This window comes from Colletotrichum fructicola (genome assembly GCF_000319635.2).
Source record: "Colletotrichum fructicola Nara gc5 chromosome Unknown KSG_Nara_v1_contig02, whole genome shotgun sequence".
Classification (NCBI taxonomy): Eukaryota; Fungi; Ascomycota; class Sordariomycetes; order Glomerellales; family Glomerellaceae; genus Colletotrichum; species Colletotrichum fructicola.
In genome coordinates this window covers 5,677,563-5,697,487 of record NW_027094052.1, presented here as the reverse complement: position 1 = coordinate 5,697,487, position 19,925 = coordinate 5,677,563, and the positions used below count along the sequence as shown (strand labels likewise).

The 19,925-nt window shown below is 51.3% G+C and overlaps 7 protein-coding genes across 7 annotated transcripts; 3 read left to right on the top strand and 4 right to left on the bottom strand.

Moving 5' to 3' along the window:
* Nucleotides 1–342: 342 nt before the first annotated feature.
* On the bottom strand, nucleotides 343–1,952 carry DCW1-4 (Mannan endo-1,6-alpha-mannosidase DCW1; the record flags this gene model as incomplete). Its single annotated transcript, XM_032025970.1, has 3 exons — nucleotides 343–1,005; nucleotides 1,063–1,793; nucleotides 1,865–1,952. 3 exons carry the CDS (start codon nucleotides 1,950–1,952, stop codon nucleotides 343–345), a joined length of 1,482 nt encoding a protein of 493 aa, XP_031877509.1.
* A 2,582-nt stretch (nucleotides 1,953–4,534) lies between these two features.
* CGGC5_v004365 (uncharacterized protein) lies at nucleotides 4,535–6,504 on the bottom strand (the record flags this gene model as incomplete). The annotated part of the gene is made up of 2 exons (XM_032025971.2): nucleotides 4,535–6,219; nucleotides 6,282–6,504. The coding sequence occupies 2 exons, from the start codon at nucleotides 6,502–6,504 to the stop codon at nucleotides 4,535–4,537; spliced, it is 1,908 nt and encodes a 635-aa protein (XP_031877510.2).
* Nucleotides 6,505–7,316: 812 nt separating this feature from the next.
* Nucleotides 7,317–9,354, top strand: ZEB1-9 (FAD-linked oxidoreductase ZEB1; the record flags this gene model as incomplete). Its single annotated transcript, XM_066151278.1, has 2 exons — nucleotides 7,317–8,177; nucleotides 8,230–9,354. 2 exons carry the CDS (start codon nucleotides 7,317–7,319, stop codon nucleotides 9,352–9,354), a joined length of 1,986 nt encoding a protein of 661 aa, XP_066009373.1.
* A 92-nt stretch (nucleotides 9,355–9,446) lies between these two features.
* CGGC5_v004363 (putative transporter) lies at nucleotides 9,447–11,251 on the bottom strand (the record flags this gene model as incomplete). The annotated part of the gene is made up of 6 exons (XM_032025974.1): nucleotides 9,447–9,586; nucleotides 9,645–9,854; nucleotides 9,904–10,038; nucleotides 10,086–10,292; nucleotides 10,363–10,570; nucleotides 10,625–11,251. 6 exons carry the CDS (start codon nucleotides 11,249–11,251, stop codon nucleotides 9,447–9,449), a joined length of 1,527 nt encoding a protein of 508 aa, XP_031877518.1.
* Nucleotides 11,252–11,846: 595 nt separating this feature from the next.
* On the top strand, nucleotides 11,847–12,899 carry rhmA (2-keto-3-deoxy-L-rhamnonate aldolase; the record flags this gene model as incomplete). Its single annotated transcript, XM_032025975.1, has 3 exons — nucleotides 11,847–12,008; nucleotides 12,082–12,264; nucleotides 12,315–12,899. 3 exons carry the CDS (start codon nucleotides 11,847–11,849, stop codon nucleotides 12,897–12,899), a joined length of 930 nt encoding a protein of 309 aa, XP_031877516.1.
* A 481-nt stretch (nucleotides 12,900–13,380) lies between these two features.
* xdhA-2 (D-xylulose reductase A) lies at nucleotides 13,381–14,746 on the top strand (the record flags this gene model as incomplete). Its single annotated transcript, XM_032025976.2, has 5 exons — nucleotides 13,381–13,697; nucleotides 13,852–13,998; nucleotides 14,080–14,384; nucleotides 14,437–14,514; nucleotides 14,571–14,746. The coding sequence occupies 5 exons, from the start codon at nucleotides 13,381–13,383 to the stop codon at nucleotides 14,744–14,746; spliced, it is 1,023 nt and encodes a 340-aa protein (XP_031877517.2).
* Nucleotides 14,747–15,396: 650 nt separating this feature from the next.
* On the bottom strand, nucleotides 15,397–18,995 carry CGGC5_v004360 (putative transcriptional regulatory protein; the record flags this gene model as incomplete). Its single annotated transcript, XM_066151277.1, has 11 exons — nucleotides 15,397–15,423; nucleotides 15,494–15,524; nucleotides 15,590–15,679; nucleotides 15,739–16,194; nucleotides 16,254–16,354; nucleotides 16,409–17,027; nucleotides 17,078–17,530; nucleotides 17,610–17,707; nucleotides 17,764–17,883; nucleotides 18,325–18,756; nucleotides 18,831–18,995. The coding sequence occupies 11 exons, from the start codon at nucleotides 18,993–18,995 to the stop codon at nucleotides 15,397–15,399; spliced, it is 2,592 nt and encodes an 863-aa protein (XP_066009374.1).
* Nucleotides 18,996–19,925: the final 930 nt, after the last annotated feature.

Sequence of the window (19,925 nt, the reverse complement as noted above, 5' to 3'; positions counted from 1 at the left end):
ATTTTATGTAGCAGTACAGCAACTAATACCACCGTGTCTTCGATTGACAAACTTTTGCTTATGTTCAACCTGTCAATGGGACGTCCCAGGTAAAAGAAATGGAACCTCAAATGATGTGCAAGACGGACCCAATATGATGTTAGAAGTTTATTCCCCCTACGTATGTGGAGTGCCTCGAGCTACCTAGATACCTGTCCCATAACGCCGTTTTATGCCTAGAAGACCATGTCTTCGACCGTTACCCCGTGATGCAAGGCCATTGCCTAAAAGAAGGGGGGATAAGTGGTGCGCCAACCATAACCCAGAATTCCGAAAACAACATATGATCATCATCAAAAGAGCCTACCTGAAGGCCGGAAATACACTCTCCTTTGATGTGTCAGGCTCCGAACCCTCCGACTTTCCAGGGCCCTTGCCCTTGCTCTCATTCCATTCCGAAGCGCCGATAGACATCCATCCCCAAATACTCAAGGCGCTCACCAACATGATGATAGTAATGATGCTAGCACCGGCCTTGTCGCCCGTAGTAATCGGCGAGAACTCACGGTACGGATGAGAGTTCATGCCGGCATTCGGGTCACCCTTTGACGTGCCTCCCGTGGAGTTGGTCGCAGGGGCCTCGGGGTCCATGATGCTCAGCACGGCACCCAACGCATCCATGGCTTCTCCTGCACCACTCGTCTTATCGACCGCAGGGTCAACGAACACTCCCTTCGTCCAGTAAAAGCCGCAAGCGCGTCCGGATGTTCCTCCGGTGCATTGTTTCAGCGCAGACCGAGTCGAGTTGAGAAGGACAGGCCGAATGAGCTCGCGAGTCGATGGCACTAGCTGAGAAACGACGTTCATCCAGCGGTGGAGATAGCCCTTGAAACTCAGCATGTCTTGGGAACAGCGTCCTTGCTCAAATTCACAGGGCACCTCGTATGCGGCACCATCGGCGAAGAAGTCCAGGAGGGCGGACTCGACGAGTCTCTCGGTGCGGTCGAACCACTTCTGTTCTCCGGTCTTTGATATGTCAGCTTATGCTCGATACGACGAGAGAAAATCAGCAAAGGAACTTACGTGGTTGGCCATGAATGCACAGCCCTGCATCAAAATAGCGATGTTGTAAGAAAAGGTAGCCTTAAAGACGTTGGTGCAGTTCTTCGGGACGTGGCCTCCGTCATACACTCGGTAGTTCTCGTGGTCGATGTAGTTCACCGCCCACATCCAATCCCAGCTCTCTTCCGCAAAGCGAGCATACGTTTCGTTGTTCGTGTACCGCGCCAGCCGCGCGCCCATGTTGAAAAAGATTCCGTTCGAGATGGTGTTCTTGTAGTCGTAGCCGGTGTTCGTGGGAGGGACCTGCCAGCGCAGACCGCCGCCGCATGTCTCATCGTGGCGGTCCGGGCTAGCCTGTGTCGTCCACACGGCTTGCGCGAGCGCGAGCCATTGCGGTTGGTCTTCTGGAGGATCCGGGAATTTGTTTTCGGCTGCTAGCATAGCTGCCATACCCCAGAATCCTTGATCATCGTTGCCGAGGGAGGCGGTATGGTTCGGTGGCATGTAATCGCGTCCGGGGCCGACTTGGTGTAGCATGCCCTCCGTAATGACATGGTTGTAGCTTGTGTCGCCTGTGTAAAACCAATAATCGATATATGTGCCCATCATTGCGCCGCCCTGCCACCAATAGTAATCTCCCTTCCCATCGTCTGGTGGTCCTGGTAGGATGCCTGGGATCTCTCCGGTCTTATTTCCTTCGTAGAAAAGCATGAGGTCGTAAGCCAACGTGCTGGCTGTTGTGAGAATATCATCTGTTGCCAAAGTCAGCGAAACATTTTCGGCTGGCACAAGAGCGACATGTCGCGATGCATCTGCCTCGTACCTTGTGTCTCAATAGAGTACTCTGCATTGACAGCCCCAGCAAGCAGCAGCGCCGCTGGCGCCACGCCCGAAATCAATGACGACAACATGTTGAGCGAGAGGAAATGTGCAGAAGCAAGCCGTCTCTCAGACCTGCTTCTGACGGATAGTAACGAGCGAGAATATGTGTTTTGAGAGTTTTGTTCGGTGGTCAGGACATGTGGTGGTGTCCTTGCTGCACTGCAAACGAAGGGCGGTCACAACAATCGGGTCGGTCGATCGTAGCGTTCTAGAAGACTGGGGTGCAGATTCGTCGGGGTAAATGGGAAGAAGCGGAGGGTCGGGTCGTCACTCGGTGCCTGGGACCTTGAGAGATAAATGGTTGCGTCTGCAGACGTGGTGGCTGGGATCGTCTGCGTCGAATGACCTCGCCGCCGGGCTGCAGTCTCTCGTGATGGGTGCTGGGATTGCACGGCTGGTTGGACCTGGGAGGTTGACAGGAAGGCTGTAAATAGACCGACAGAACGAATGCACTGCGCCGCTCCAGATATTCAGGGAGCAGGAACAGAGCTGATCAAGGGAACATGTAAAGACGGCAGACTTTCAAGGAACGACCGGAAGATGCGCATACACCTAAAAGCAGGCTTACGGGGACATAAAATCTGGGGAAAGCAGGACGGTAACATCGGCGGTATCGATGACACTTTTGTTCCTTCACACGACTTGGCGCCAGGACAGTGACAGGATGGCTGTACATAATGGCGACGGGTTCTTGGCCTGGCCACCTGAATCTTGGGGTGATGAGTGACATGGGCCAGTTAGAGAAGAAATGGACTGTTGGCCCCGTTTGACAAGAAAGTTTGGGTCACCCAAGACTTTGATGAAGGCTAGCTCTGCCTGGCGGGCATGTTCCAAGAAGTGGATGACGATGCGGGCAGAAGCTTGACATCGAGAAAAATAAGAGGCGCCTGCTGAGAAGACAACACCAAGACTGCACAGCTTTGCTGGGCATTGGGGCGGTGCAGGGCCTGCCATCCAATCTCACATTCTCGCTGGCCCAGGGCCCGTCATATTCCATGTTCAGGCGGTTCTAGTGTGCAGGTACGCCAAGAGAAATATACGAAAAGAACGCGAAGGGAATGCGGCACCGTCAGGGATGGACGGTCTGGGCAGCACATCTATTGGGGTTTGGCGAGCCTGGGCGCAATCCGTATTTGTGAGATCATCCGCCGGAACACCTGGGCCTAGGGGTCTTGGGGGCTCTTGGGGTCTTGACGGTGTTTCCAGCCGTTCCGGCTTCCGTCAGCTCACCCATCTTGTACGCCGGTTTGACACACGGGGAGCTCTTGGGATGTTTTGGCACCGGTGATCCGGCTCCAGTCCGGAGGGTCGATGAAGTCAACATTAACTTAAGGTGTTGAATGGGCGCCAGCGCGTCACCATCGGCCGCCAGGGGGCTGTTTTGTAGGGGACGGGAACAAAGACCGACCAACCAACCTCCAGGCTTCGCGCGCGGGGAGCATGAATCGGGTCTCGCGGACCGACTTTTAGATCCAGCCCCAAGGGCTTGGTTTGGGTCTAGCGCGCTTGTCCCCTTGCCGGATGGAGGCTGAGCTGACACCTTGATAGAGAGGAGATGGAAGACACAATCTGATACAGTGGCTCTTCAGTGGACAAAACAGCAGCCGTCAGTTTGGAGGAATGCGCTGCCCCTGCCGCTCATCATCAAACTGCATTTCTGGAAGCGCTCGGCACAGCGCAAACCAGTGCACCGCCAGCATTTCGTGTTACAGAGATTGTCGCCAAGAGGCTATGCTTGGAAAAGTTCACAGACGAACTTGAATGACCGGCGCGCAACAAGACTTTTGCCTAGAAATACGAATGATGAGGGCATTTCGCTTTGCTGAAGTGTACCCACAGCCTAGCGAGATCCCTCAGCGTGCCCAAACATCAGGGGCTTCGTTATGGAATTTTTGAGGGATGAGTCCACAAGATTGAAGTAATGAAACAAACGAAGAAGACTTCGCAGAGAGCTGCCTGCAATTAGTGATTGCCGTTTCACAGATGCCAGTCTGATCCTTCGGAGGCAGTGTTGAAAAGCCCTCCTGCCGCACACGAACCAACCCCCCCTGTAGAATAGACCGACCAACTTTTATTTACTGTGTCAGCGCGGCAACATTCCCTGTGTACTGGATTTAATAAGGACACTTGAAATAATGCTTCGAATCAGCATAATAGTAGAAGAGACGATGAGAGTAAGAATTGGATGTCAATAACAAAAGAGGCATTGACGGCGACGGCGACAACAGGAATAGAGAGTTTACCTAAGTCCCTAGGAACATTAATCGTGCACTTCAGCACAAAGTCTCCTGTAGGATTATTGCCATCACACTGGGCTCTTGTGCGGGGTCTTGTGGCCTAGGTCCCAAAGTAGATAGGTAGCCCCTGGAGTAGAGCCCACCAAGGGACAGAAATATGAAGCTGGAGCAACAGGTAAATCCAATGTTCGACGTTTGACGCTTGATAATAGCCCATAATTACCATTCGGTAAAGGATTCACGGTCTCGGCCAAGATAAGAAAATGAGTCTGATCGCTGTCACGGCATATCCAACAAAGAGCTAAAACCGACGATTGACAATTCAGCGGTGCGCCGCTGCCAGGAAAGAGTCCCATTGATTTGTTTGAATCTAATCAAATAATGTTGAATTCACGTACCTTCAGACTGTGCAGGTGGCTCTGAACCTTGTCTCCCTTCCATCTGAACGAGCCGACTCGCTGATAGCAACCGACAGGCCCTGACTTGGGAAGGACAAGAACTATGCCGGCGCCTTCGCTGCCTTCCGGACTATTCCATTCAATAATAGGAGCACAGAATAGCCGTCCATCGGCTTTCGTCCACTGTTCTGCAACCCTTGTCACCCTCTTTGCCCCATTAAACTCGACACTCTTGCTCAAGTCAATGGCTGGGGCTCTGATATGCGATATCATGGCCTCTATGTAGGATGTGTATTCGTCAAGCACAACAGACGTGTACTGGTCAAAGTTCCACCGCTCCTGGTCCAAATCTTTAGCCGTCCCCGGTATATGGTGAAAGCCCCCGTCCGCTCCCTGGAAACGTAACGCTTCGTCTCCAACCTCGACCTCGACCAACGGAGCACGAAGTCGTAGGAAGCCCCCGGTTACTTCACCGTAGGGAGACGGCCCTACTTTTGACAGCTTTATGTCCAGAACATCGCAGACTGAGGTTGGATGATTACCATCAGGGCCGTACCTGGTGTGATGGAAGTATACCCCTCCTTCAACCGAAGCCCACGACCATGATGGCGCCCGATACTCGGTGGTCCGATACTTCATCGGAGCCATCTCATCAGGACCCGCAACCCAGCAAAGTGACTGAGGCAGTTGGGACCTCCACATGCCAGCGATGTACTCGTCGCCAGCAAAGTCCTCGTGATATGCGGTTGCAAGCCCGGCAATGGCAATCATTCTGTCCGAAAGAACGGTCATTCCGCACGTCGTGTACTTCTCGACCAAGCTGCACCACATAAAATGAGTGAAGGTCTGTCCGGAAGCTGATGATCTCTCTCGACCTTTGGCATTGTCCATGTCATTGGGCAAGCCATCAGGCCAGGTCTCGCAGAAGGTTCCTCCGCGACATCCCCACCAGAGCTGATTGCGTGTGAGGCACAGGTTCCGAGTGGATAAGCGTGCTTCTTGCAGAACCCATGAGCGGCGGTACAACGGGGACTCCTCAACTTCTTGCATCCAAATATCGGTGTTGGTAACGAGGAACCGCTCATTTTTGATGCCGCGCCACTTCGGAATTATCTCCATTGGTCGTATGGTGCCCGTGTCTCGATTCTGGAAGCTCAACTCCGAATTCTCGGCTGCGGCGCAGGCGGAGATGTTCAGCAAGGAGTTGCGGTACACATCGCACATAGTTGCTGCTTCGGCACGCCAGTCGTCTTTCGAGTCTTGGATGATGCAAAGCGAGTCGATCCAGATGAACTTGATGCCGAACCCCACCATGACATCGAGCGCCTCTTTGTAACTTGCTGGCAACGTCGCTATTTCTATGCCATTCTGGAGCTCGACTTTATTCGTCTGAAGCAATTTCAACGTCTTTGCTTGTCCCCAACAATGTGAGAAGGATGCGTAAGCTGGACAAGCTTTGGCATCAAGATGTTCAACAACGCGAACGGTAGTTGAGTTGATGACTTCCACTAGTCTCGTGGGTCGATAATTCGTGTTGATATGCTTGGAGCATTGCTGGTGATTCTTCAAGCAGTCTTTTAGCCACTTATGAACTGGAGTCCACGACCCGGGGCTTCCCAACTGAGCAGGTGGCTCATAAGATCTCAAATATGAGCTCGCATCTTATTAAGAAGCATTAGTAGGCACCCCGACGAATCAAGCGAGGTGTTAAGAATGAACTTACTCGATGTGGGGACCATCTCAAACCCCCATATCGGTGCAAATCCTGACTTGTTTGGTCCCTTCATCTCAGTTCCTGTCTTTGGTAACTTGACATATCCCTGATCATCGATATTCTTGCAGTCTAGTGAAGAAGTCGTCGCCTGGCTCGACTCAGAAACATCATCCTCCTCGTCCCATCCTGCATCAATGGTCAAGCGGAGCCTTGGCTTGTTTGTTGTCGACATCTTTGGGTATGATAAATACCAATTCGCCTTGAACGGCTGGTTCCCGTCGAAAAGCTCGAAGGCTAGACTCTTAGTTATGAAACTGCAGAGATGACATCCGCTCTTTGCCGCCTGCAGGACATCATCCCTTGACTGATGGTGCGGGCGATCTTCACGTAAGATTTGTTCCCCTGTGAAGATCCCCGCGCAGGTTTGACAGAGCTGAGATTCCATGGCTCAGTCAAGCTGCATTAGCGAGGACTCTTGAAGTGGAGTTCTTGGCGATGGAAGGTGACTTGTTCTGAAAGCGTGACGCAACACAAAGACTCAAACTTGTCGTCTATCTAGTGGTTGGGATGCATACGGGAAAAGAGATGACGGAGAGAGATTTCCAGCGGAACTGCAATGTGGGATAGTGCTGACATGCAGCCTGACGTTCCCTTGAAGGCCCTTGATCTATCCAATCACGTCTCTTGTTGCAAGCATGCCGCCGTCAGCCTGGATCGTACCCACAACAGGTCGAATCGCGTCTCGAGCATCCCACTAATATGCATGCGGTCACCTAAAGCCTTCATGGGCATAGACCGAGGGAACCAATAACAATTACTGTCGTAATTAGGGCAGAATGTAACATTGCCGTTCCACGCAACATCAATCTGTCGCCACTGTTGACTCCGATGATCAGTTGCAAGCCAAACCCTTTCAACATGCCCTCAGATTCAGCTTTGGGAAACCTTCGGTCATCAATCTACTAAGCTCTAGGGAAAACGAAAGCCATTTGCACTATCCTACCGTTGTCTCGGTATTTGATTCATACATCTTCATCACTCAAGATGCCCGTCATGTCCCCGTTAATGCTTGGCCCTATCTTCCTGCACTTCACGCTTCGAGCCGCCGCTACAGTTCCAGACATCAGGCCTGCCGTGGAGTTCGTTGCCGCGACAGCAGCCGCAGGAGCACTGCTTCAAAGCACGGAGGTGCAGCAATTGACCGAAGATGTTGTGACTCGCATAGTCGATCACGAGACGACAGCCGAGTACGCGTCCTACTTTACCTTTGGAGACAATCCTGCCTCGCCTCCAACTCAGCCTCAAGTACGTCCAGCTTGCAAAGCTTTTCCTGACGATCCAAGCTGGCCAAGAGATGAAGTATGGGGCGTCTTTGATCAACTCCTCGGCGGAGCTCTGGTCCCAACAAAACCTTTGGGAGCTCCCTGTTACGACTCTAAATGGGGTGCAAGAGATGATATCGAGTGCGCCAATATCATCAAGAACTCTACAAATGCCAACTTCCTTAGCGCCGACCCCACTGCCAATTACTGGCCCATCTTCCAAGGACGCACTTGTCAGCCAAGGAACGAGACATCTGGTTCCGAATGTACTATCGGAGGCTACCCGGAGTATGCGATAAACGTGACTAGCGTTGCGCAAATTCAGCTTGCGGTCAATTTTGCTCGTGCAGCCAACTTGCGCTTGGTGATCAAGAACACTGGGCATTGCTATCTTGGAAAGTCGTTGGGAGCAGGTGCACTCAGCTTGTGGATGCACAATTTGAAGGACATTGAATATTTGCCCATGTACGAAGGACCTGGATACTCTGGTCCCGCTATGAAGCTAGCCGCCGGCGATAGTGTCCGAGAAGTCTACGAGGTTGCTGAACAGAACAACGTTACCGTCCTAGGTGCAGTTTCTTGGGTAGGTTCTGTCTCTTCAATGTCCATCAAACCAGCCACTGATAGCATGACAGAGCGTAGGGTACGCTGGTGGCATGATCACCGGGGGAGGCCAGAACCCCCTTGCGGGTATCTACGGAATGGCCGCCGACCACGTTGTCGCTTTTCAGATCGTGACTGCTGATGGCCGTTTCCGAACTGTTTCCGAAAAGGAGAACCCCGATCTGTTCTGGGCTCTCCGTGGTGGCGGCGGCGGGACTTTTGGTGTCATCACATCAGTCATCATCCGCGCACATCCTCGGATGAATGTGGTGACGGCAAAGTGGACACTCGATGCTTCCAATAATAGTATCGACCAGTTTTGGAAGGGCGTGAGAAAGTTTCACGACGAGTTCCTCAACTGGACTGACGCCGGGCTGTATTCCTTCTACATCATGTGGCCGACACCGCAGCTCAGCATGAACTATATGTTTGCCCCGAACCACACTCTGGACTCCTACAACGAGGTTGTAAGGCCTTTTTTCGAATACCTGGAGGCGAAAAACATCTCTTTATCAGTACCACATCAATCCACGGCACATACGTCTTTCTACTCGGCTTACCAGGCAACATGGGGTGCAAACCAGTTTCCCGTTGGTGTTGACACGTCGCTTCCCGCGAATCGACTGGTGCCTCGCCGAAACTTTGTCGAGAAATATGAGGAGACCTATGCTCTCATCAAATCCCATGTCTCATCCGGCAAGCACTTTCTGGGTTATCACAACGCCCCTAGTAACGCGGGCCCAAGTGTCGGAAATCAGAACAACGCCGTCAACCCCGCCTTCCGCGAGATGGTCTTTTTCCTGGTGACCTCTTCAAACCGTACAGCTGATCACTCGACCCCGGCCGCTCTGGCTACTCAGAAAAGGTATCTCCAAGAGAAGGTCCTTCAACCATGGCGCGATATTTCCCCGGTTTCAGAAGGAGGCGGCACGTACCTCAACGAAGCCAGTGTCGAGGAGTCTGACTGGCAGGAGAGTTTTTATGGAGGGAATTACCCAAGACTTAGTCAGATCAAGAGAAAATGGGATCCCAATGATGTCTTCTATGCAGTCACTGCGGTGGGGAGCGAGAGGTGGATTGTGTTGGACGGGGACCAGGGCGTGCAGACACAGAACGGAAGATTGTGCCGTGTATATTCCCCAGAGGACAGGCTGTAACGATCATGCCTTCATTTCAGGCGCTGAGATGATACTCAATCTCCAGAGTTGGTGCTATTTGCGGAGGACCAACGCTCCCGCCACGTCAGTCTCTAGTACTTGTACTTAAAATGAATGTTCTCCCGATCGGTCATATCAGCTTCAGCATTTAGCTTGCCGAGTCGCTCACTTTCTTCCTCAGAGATGCCTTGTTCACGAATGAGCTTCGCGCGTCTTCGGTTCTCCCAGATGTCTGAGGTCGTGTATTAGCATTCATCTTACATCGCAACTTGTAGTAGGTCTTGACTTACAGTAGAACCGCCACGCCCCCATGCTGCAGAACTCAACGCTATAGAGAACAGCACAAGCAGTGAGGCCGCGAATGTACTTGGGGGCGTCCGAGGCCACGAACATCTGAGCTCCCACCGCGTTTCCAACACAATAAGCGACGAATAGAACTGTTGATGTGACCGTCTTCTTCGTTCTGCCGGCGACGTTGGAGGGCAAGAAGGTCCAGATCACTGCATTAAAGTCAGTGTTGGCCACGGGCTCGACAATCCTACTACTTACTGAGACCAGGCAACGATCCAAAAACTTGCAAGATGTACATGCCCCATCTAGTCCACTTCATGGAGTCGGTTGGGAGCAGGGCCAAAGCCATCATGCCGCTGAAGGCAGGCACCAACGAGAACATCATCATGAGGACTTTGAGTTGTTAGCAGCAATCGAGATTCAAAACTACGGGGACTTACATCGGAGGTCAGGCTTCTTAAGGGTGACGTATCCGACGACCAAGAACCAGCAGATGCTAACACAGTAGTATGGAGTAGAACCCTTGAGGAGTGTCTCCAAGTTTGAAAAGCCGAACGACTTCCAGATCAATTTCGAAAATGTGGTGTTCGCTCCGTTCGGTAGTGCGTTGATGATGGTCACGAAAAAGAAGAAGTAGGTTTGCGGATCTGTCAATGTTGTCTCGTCAGCCTGAAGATGTCCCTTAATGCAATTGTCTCCAACGAAGACGTGACGTACCCTTGAAAGTGCTCCAAACTTGCTCCCACTTGAACTCAGAACGTTTGTTCTTGTCGGAACCGGTTTGATTGGCAACCACACGGGCGATTGCCGCTTTCTTCTCGTCTTCGTTGAGCCATCGCACTTCACGAGGTGTACCGAGAATGAACCACACAAGGATTCCGCATGCAATCGTCAAGCTGCCGAGGAAGAAGGAGATTCCTTTCCACTGCAAGATAGAGGTTAGTCCGTGCTACTAAGTCCTTACAAGGGATAGGCTCACTGCTGCAAGACCATTGGGGTCTTTCTGTGCATGCAATCCAATCCCGTACATGCACAGACCGGTGATGATGTTCATCCCAGCATTGGATGTTCCCCAGATCAAAGACCGCAGTGTGTGCTCTTGCGAGGTATACCAAGCTCCCGTGATCAGCATGAATGTTGGTGAGATCGTGCATTCCAACGCGCCTTGGAGGGTGCGAAGAATCATCAGGTGTGCGAAGTTCTTTGCAAACGCAATGCAGAGAACCACGACGCCCCATAGTATCATCACAACGGAAAGAAACTTTCCGGTATGACTCTTCTGAATCAGCCAGTTACCGGGAAACTCGCACACCAAGTAAGACAGGTAAAAGATGGTGCTCAGCCAGTTGAACTGCTCGCCAACCAAGCCGGTGTCTTCGCGAAGGCCGAATACCGCCTGCACGCTGAGAGATGTCTTGTCGGCTTGTTGGGTTCCATAGCACACCCACATCAAAGGGAGGAGGAACAAGTCGATCTTGAAGCGCAACTTCCGGAAGTAGGAGTCGGAGTATTCAGTCGCATCTTCGACGGTGCCTTCGATAACATCATTGGGCTTGTCATTGACGTCCAACTCGTCGGTCTTCTTGATATCGGGCTCGGAAGTCATCCTGGCGTCAACAAGGCGAAAATGGGGAAAACGCAACGATGCCCTCAATAGAATTGTCGCCAGAGGCGGAAGGTGACCTGTTGTTTGTAATTCGACTATGTAAACTACCGAGGATACCCCACTGAGACACTGCTTCCTTATATTCAACGACAATCTGAGTTGCGGTCACCGCATCTCTCTCCATCCTTATCAGCGCGCACCTGTAGGGGGCCAGGTATCAGTTACACGACGCGTTGGCGATTCGGCCGGATCTCCCCCGACGGTCAGGTGGCGATGTCGGAGATAGCCCGGTTTGCCATGGATAAGTAGAAGCGTGCGATAATGATTGGCGTACTTGGCATTGATTTGACATGGGAACTTATCGACGCACCCTGGACATGCTGTGATCGATTAGCCAATTGTTTCCAACTACAGTCGCCAGCGGCCCGGGACCCGGCCGAAGCTACCCCTCATGCCAACAGCTTACGCCAAATACTCAGTGTCAAGAAGATCAACGGAAGACGGAAATGCGTAGTCACATTCAATTGTTACCAAGAAACATTCGCTCTCAATTTGCAAGCACCTTTGATCATCCAATTGAATCACATTCAGAAACATGGCAAACCAAATCAAGTCCCCTGTTGTTGATGCGACAGGCAAGACACGACTGCGGGAATCTCTAGAAAGGGCCAAAAGAGGTGAAGGCCCGAGCGTCGGTCAATGGCTTGGGTTCCCCGGATACTCCCTGGCGAGGACAGTAGCGCCCTTGGGAGAGGATGTAAGTTATTGAGCATTCCCAAATCTCGATCTTTACATTGAAAGGTTTATACGAATCTAACACATGTTGGCAGTGGATTCTTATCGATACGGAACATGGAAATATTGACGACAGAGACATGTACCTTCAGGTTGGGGCCATCTCGACTTCAGGGGTGTCACCCATCGTGAGGATACCAGCATCGGAGCACTGGATGATGAAAAGGGCCCTGGACTGCGGTGCTCATGCCATCATGGTACCTATGTGTGAGACAAAGGTTAGATCGAGCATTTCGTATTCTCCATTCATGGCTAACGATTTCTTTAGGAACAAGCGGAAGCTGTTGTTCGGGCATGCAAGTACCGTTCAGCTCGATGGCCTCAGGGTCTTCGCGGAGCCGGTGCCATGTTCGCGCACTCCGCATTCAATCAAACCGGTCGAGATTACTTACTCAGCGCTAACGATAACGTGATGGTCTGCGTGCAAATAGAGAGCCAGAAGGCTGTGGATAATGTGGAGGAGATTGCTGCAGTAGATGGGGTTGACATGCTGTTCATCGGGCCTAACGATCTCGCGGCCTCAATGGGCCATGTGGCGTTTGATCATGCTTCAATCCCCGAGGTCCAGGAAGCAATTGCTCGTGTTCTGAAGGCTGGGCTTGACGCCGGGAAGTACGTTGGGCACTTCGCGCTCAGTGCCGACGTTGCGGCGGCCAAGTATAAACAAGGGTTCCACTTCGTGAACTGCGGAGCGGACATCGTTGCCATCGCCGCATGGATGTCTATTGAGATGGGAAAGCTGAAGAGCCTGGTTTCTACAAAGGCCGACGAGGAGAAGCCGAAGGAGGTGAATGGCACTAACGGAGATTTGGATACAACGGAAGACCCTAAAACGGCCACTGAGTACAATTAATTAGCCCTGCCCTGAGTTTCATAGGGCATTTTCTCCAATCGCCTTTACAAAGTAACCGCATAAAAACGCGTTATTTTGTCTGACTGATTGCTTAAATTTTTGTCGATTTGAATTTTTGGACTCGTAGCCTTCTCAGCCCATAATAGCGACGGGTAAATTGGGCAACTGCAGAATGACTACGCCAAAGCCGTAACGTCACTCGTAGGCGAAGACTACCGTATTCAATGTGTTATGAACATCCACCAACCTCGATATATGGGACCCACTCAACAACGAATCGATAAGGAGAGGCCGGGTCGGGCTCCGAGCCGAGACTTGCCAAAGGCATGATGAAGCATTTTTGGCTTCATGATGAAGAAGTGGCGAAGGCTGGAGCAGAGGTCGATCTCAAAAGCATTGAGATAAGAACAGATGTATGCTATATATACAAAAAGCCAATACAGCAATCACCTTCAGGTCTTCTTGAACCTTAGATACTGCCATGGCCGATGCTCTGAACAATCAAAACATGGCTGATCTTTCACCATACTCGAATCGATCCGTTGTGTGGGCAGGCGTCAGAAAACTCGAAATTCGACAGCAACCCATCCGAGTACCGAACGACGACGAGGTTCTGGTCGAAGTTATCACCACTGGTATTTGCGGGTCGGATTGCCACAACTGGGACAGTGCCAATGTCTCCCGTGAACTGATCCTGGGCCACGAGTCGGCAGGTCTCATCAAGACCATCGGAAAGAATGTTACAGACAGATTTGTCGGCCAGCGCGTGGCAATCGAGCCCGGATTCTCATGCAGGGAGTATGGGATGTCCCTGACAAAAACCTTCGTTGTAGACACTGAGTCTAACTAAGCCTGCCTTTGGCCACAGGTGCGAGTTTTGCGGACGGGGAAAGCAGAATATCTGCTCTAGATTGAAGTACTGCGGGATGTATCCCACTGACGGGACTCTAAGTCAGTACTTCACCTGCCGGGCTTCTAACACGGTTGCCATTCCTGAAGATGTTTCTTGGGAGGAGGCAGGCTCGATCCAGCCGCTAGCGATTGCGGTTCAGGTTGCGAGAAGGGCATCGCTGAATCCGAGTCAAAGCCTGGCTATTTTGTAAGTGAAACTCAGGATTGTGTTCAGTACCTCCAGAAACATTGTTGTGGCCTTGTCATTCTTGATGCTGACGGGTGACAGTGGATGCGGACCTCTTGGTCTCCTGATTCTAGCTGTGGCGAAGGCATATGGCGTCAAGAAGATCGTCATGTTCGACATTGAAGAGTCTCGAACGAGATTTGCCGAGTCCTATGGAGCTGATGTCGGAATTGTCACGCCAAGAAATAGCGACCCTTCTCAAGACGTCCTGTCCTTCTCTCAACATTACGCCAGGGAGGTCATCACCAAGTACGGCTTGGGATACGGCTTTGATGTTGCTATCGAGGCTAGCGGCGCTGAGATATGCGCTACGATGGCAATTTGCATGCTAAAATCAGGCGGAACATGTGAGTTGCGTGTTGAATCCCGTGAACACTCGTCGTGCTGATCGAATATCAGGTATACAGGCGGGCCTGGGAAGACCGATGGCATCGTTGCCCCTTTTCTTGATTACAGCCAATGAACTTGACGTAAAGGGTAAGGCTTCTGCAAAACTCCTAATTTGAATCCTTGCTGACAAATAATCTTCGCAGGAACCGTTCGGTATACTCATGGGTGCTTCGAGGATGCCATTAGTCTGTTATCTACGAAAAAGGTTGATCTCAAACCGCTCATCACGTCCACGTACCCCTTGACCCAGGCAAATGAGGCATTCGAGGCGCAGCACGCCAGAAGGGACATTAAGATAGTTATTTTCAACCAGATGTAAAGAGACCACCTATCTTCCTGTGCCAGAGCAACCACCGATTCTGTGTATTCGGTGCATAACGTCGTCGTCGCTGATATGTACTTTTTTTTCTCTTATCGGAGACCCGAATCATTATTGCTATCGTCATACCTACAATTTTTGTATTCGTCGGTATGATTGTCTCGACTGGATATCAATCATATTCGGTCTTGATCGAAGGAAGGGTTCAAGTCTACTGAGGAAATAGGGAATAGCCGGGTAGACATGAGAAAATTTAGCAGTCCAAGATCAACTACATCTAGTGGTTCGTCATGCTACTTAGCCAAGAGCGCCTGCATCAATCCCAAGACGAGAATAAGACTGGATCCAAAGGATCGAATGGAAATAACTCAGACCCAGGTATTTCGCCCCACAGAAAGCTTTCACCTCCAGTTCGGGGAGTGTTCGTCCCCTCAAACTCATCCAGCGTTCTTTTGTTGGTTTTCCTCTTGAATTGAATCGGTGAAATACTGGCATGGCTTTGGCGAGTATCGTGTTCAAGAGCCAGCTTGCTTCGCTGGTGCTGCAGCAACTGCTCAATGATAACTCGGCTTCGCTTCGCGCCAGACCAGCGAACTTCAACATCCTTCAAGAACGAGACACATTTCTTCACATCATCCAGAACCTCTGGATTAGAGTGACTTGAAGGCATCCGCAGGCTGTTTTCATGTTGCAAATCAGCCACCACACGTTAAGAGAATCAGAGCTCAGGCGGGGGACTGGACTTACAGCACGATCCCAGAGAGCGTCATATAATGAACTGATAGAGCCAGATAATGTGATGTAGGTACCAAGTCTCGGACAATTTCCGCAGCATGAATGCACATTTGTGCTGCACTCACGCATTGAGATATGGCACCTGATATGTCAACTTCCTCATCCAGAGCGGCTTGTTTAGGGTAATTCAAGAAGCAGCTTGGCTCATCAGCATGGAGACCTTCGGATACGACAGGAGTTGTTCGGAACACACGTACCGGTATAGGTTCAAGAGAGAACCCGCATGCAGGATAAAGATAACGACACACATCACCAAGGCAGGATCGCCTCCTGGACTCTTTTCCATGCTGTTGGCCGAGAACTGAATATGCGGTGGCAGACTTGCGAGCCAATTTCGCAGAGCCTGATCGTACGTATCAACGCGGGAAAAAAATCTCTGTGTCTTGGCGGAGTCCGCAGATGCGAGTTTCCGAAGGTTCAGGGGCGAATTGAGGTGCTGAATTTTGCCAGCCAGTCGGGAGAGGCGAGCGAACGCGAGGAAACCACTCATGATGCATGATCCTTCGGGTGGAATGTCAACCTTGGGTGGATGGTATGTTCTGGACTTCAGGTAGTAGGGTTCAAAGTCCTCATCTTTCATGTCCATAGGCAGCTCGCAATCACAGTCGTCGTCTTGGACAGCCATTGGACGGCCAAGACAGATAGATGTGATTCTGGAGGTTAAGGTTCAGCACAGGTCAAACATGCAGTAAGGCGTAGACAGGAGATGTACCTATCAAGGGTGTATACACACCACCATATGCGGCGGGACACTTGAAGTCGGAGGAACTCGGCGTGTCTGTTTTCCGACAGTTCTGGTGCCAGTGATAGTATCTTTCTGTCGTCAGCAACTTGATGACTGAAGACACGGGAGTATGGAAGACGCACCGATCGGCTACTTAAGTGCAATCCCATATCTTGGGCAGCTCTTACTGCTTGGCCGGACAAGTTCCAACTTTGCGACAAAGTGTTCCATCCAGCGGAGCACATTGATAGTAATGCTAAGCATTGGACTCTCTCAAGTGACGCTTCACCAGTGGAGGCGTAAAACATGAGTAGTGCTCTCTGATAGTATTCGATCCCAGGAAGCTCGCTATCCGAGTTCGATGGGAGGAGGCTGGATGAACACGCACAGACAGCGAAGAAGACCATCAAGAAACGGCGATGTTTGGGGGAAGAACAATCACGGCCAGCTTTCAGCAACTTTTGGTAGCGTCGCATGAAGTGGGGCTTGAAGAGAACCGGAAATGTGTAGTGCAGTTTGTCAAAGTAGAGACTGATAAGAAGATCTGCAATGTACTGCGGAGGTCGAGGAAGGTCTTCTGATTTTGGTATGAAGGGCAGCTCGGGCCACACTTTCCCACGGACGAAGAGGGGAAGTTCGAGGTCATCGGTGCTCAGCACACTTTGGCTCGCCCCAGTTGATGAAGGGGTTGTTGTCAAACCAGCAGGCAGCAGGCTCTTTGCAGCTTCTATGAGGATGTTGTGTGTGGCTCCACCGACGAACCTAATCTAGAAGTAAGAATTTGACTGCGAGAATGCGATTCAGCGACTTACCTGGGACGGCCATATGAATCACGAACTAAGGCACCGACCTGGCCGATTTCATCGTCGTCGCGTCCTTCAGCGGGACCATCTTGACGCTGATCATTATTTGTGTCGGAGTCGTCGCTGTCGGACAAGTCCAGCAAGTCGTCGTTGACATGAGATTGGCGGACGAGCAGTGGGGCCAGCACTCGGTTTGCATGTATGTTGCCATCCAGATTGCCAGTCTCAGGGCCTTGCACATGAGAGGCGTTTCGGAGCCCCAGTACAGACTCTTGAACGTTAGGCAGAGAGTTGAGGACTTGGGCAGCCCTCAGTAGGTCCTCGCTTGGGCTTGCCAAAGAGCCGGCTCCGGGTGACTGATGCATGGCTTCCAGCGATTGCGATAACTGGCTTGTAAGAGTTTCCAGCCTCTGACACATGGAGTCCATCTGCTGACACCGCGCCTCAAACGACGTGGTATAACTAGCAAGTTAGCAGTTAGTACGGATTATGTCGCTGTTATGGAGTTCCAAGGTAAGGTTCCAAGCCTGATGCCACTTACTACCGGCTTGCTGATGCATTGTCTTTGGTTCCAGGAAACTCGCAAGTCTGGTCTCGGGAGCTGCAGTTGTGACAAGGTTGTTTGCCGTCACATTTGATCTACCATGCATGTCAGTATCCAGGTATATGTCTGAACCTTCAGTTTTGGATCATACCTTCTTTCGCCGGCACGCAAGGCACGCTTGCCACACCCGACTGCCGGCCGGCTCGGCGGCGAGTGGGGCATCTGGACCGGCTCCGTCTTCGGCGCCGAGAGCTGACATCACGGGGCTGACCTTGAGAGCGAGACGTTCTTGGTTTTTGTCGCATTAAAATGTCGATCTGACATGAGATTGATTACCTGGAGAACGATGAGATGCGAACGCGGAGTTCTTAGCCATAAAGATGGGGAGGCCAGCAATCTGCCGAGGTCTTATCTCCGCTAATCTGTCATTGAATCCCTAGCCCCACTCCGCTTATCAGTTACAATTGGATATTACTGGGATTACTTGAGTCCAGGTTCTGAGAGGAGAACACGGTTCAAATTGAGCGGGTGGTGTTTTTGGTCGCGCCTCTTGTCGAGGAAGGATTTAATTGCATGCAAAACTGGGTTTATCTCAAGGAAATGGTTCAGTTCGATACGACGTCTCAGTCCCCAAAAGCCTCAAACCCAAGTTGTCACTCTCCACTTGATCCATTGTCACTAATCCCGTCTTGCCAACGTATCGGATACGTACTCCCTGAACCAAATGATCATTGAGCCCCCCTCTGCCATCCAACCCCAACTTCCCATTTGTAGCACCTGCGGCAGCAGCAGTCACTAGTGCAGTGCTGTTCGTCGGGTGGAACTCATCATCGATTGACGATCCCGTTCTTAACCCAGTCCAGGTGTACCACCATGCCACAACTAGGATGTAGACGATCAGGGGAAGAGCAATAAGCAAAGCAGTTGGTGTCGTCTGGTGATAGCCCATGCGAAAAACTTCGTACGTCCCGTTGACGGTACTACGACCATCGGCTTCGTTGGCCGCGTAGTAAATCCGAAGATTTGTTCCTTCGTACTCGATAATTCCCCGCATCGCAGCTTCGACTGCGCCAGCATAGGAAAAGTTGCCTGAACCGTCTCCACTCGTGTTCAGACTAAGCATCGAATCGATCAACCCGCTTCCCTGTTTTGTGAATGCATATGTCAGAAAAGCCATCCAAGCGTGCAAAATCTAGTCGACGAAAAGCGAAGACGTACCCAGCTAGTTGTTGATATCATGAAAAGAGAATTGATGGCGTCGGCAGTCTCGTTCGGAATACCTGAGCCGCCCATTCTTTCTATGACGCTCGACGTAAAGAGCCCTGTGTCCGTGGAGTAGCCCACAATATTTTTCGTGATCATCGGTTCAAAAGTGCAAGTCATGTTTGGAAGAGACAGCGGAGCGCGCGAGTATCTTCCCATCGGAGTCAGGTACAAAACATATTTCTTCACCATTGCATCGGGCTGACAGAAACCCGGAGCTACGACACCGATCCCTGGTACTACGAAGGTGTGATTAGATCCGCAATTGCTTTGATTGACAATGAAGCGTCGTAACTCCATCGTTCCGCCAGCATTGGAATTCGTCACTTCCATCGACTTCAGAAGTTGGGTTTGGATGGGTGTGTTTGAAGTCTCCTGGCAGGTTACGTCGGCCGAGAGACCCTGCTGTGTAAGGGAGTAGTTGAATTGTTGTGATTGGTTTGCCATGGACGGGTCCCAGGACATGTATTTGACATTGCTGAAGGCTGAGATTCCCTCAAATCCAAGTGGGAGAACACCACCTGTTGACCCCTTGAACAAACTTTCCACGACGCGGACAGAGGCATTGCAAACCCCGAAAGACTCCTGCGCAGCGGAAACCCCTGCAGAGATGACGGCAATCGGATCATCCGCGATGGGGCATGTTGGAAAGCGAATTGAGCCGGTCGACGAGTTGTACGTATACCTGGTGCAGCCGTAGACCTTCCTCTTTGGTATACCTTCGGAGTCAAAAGTGTTGTACCATTTCCAAATTTCAGGTGCGGTAAAGTCAAGTTCGTCTCCACAAGAGAATCGCTGACAAGAACTCTGGTTGGGGTTAGAAGGGTTGTAAAGGCGGTAGTAAGAAGCAGCGCAATGACCCAGTTCACTGTGGTGAAGCCAGATAACCAAGGACGTTTGATGTCCAAAAGAGGTTTCTGATTCGCGCACTTGTTCCATCCTAGAAGCAGCATTGTTAGCAAGCCATACGTCAGCCGAGTGCAGGAAGAAACCCTGCCTTCAATAGTAGACAAAGTTGATCCCACGCGGGCCTTCTGCCTAACCATCAGA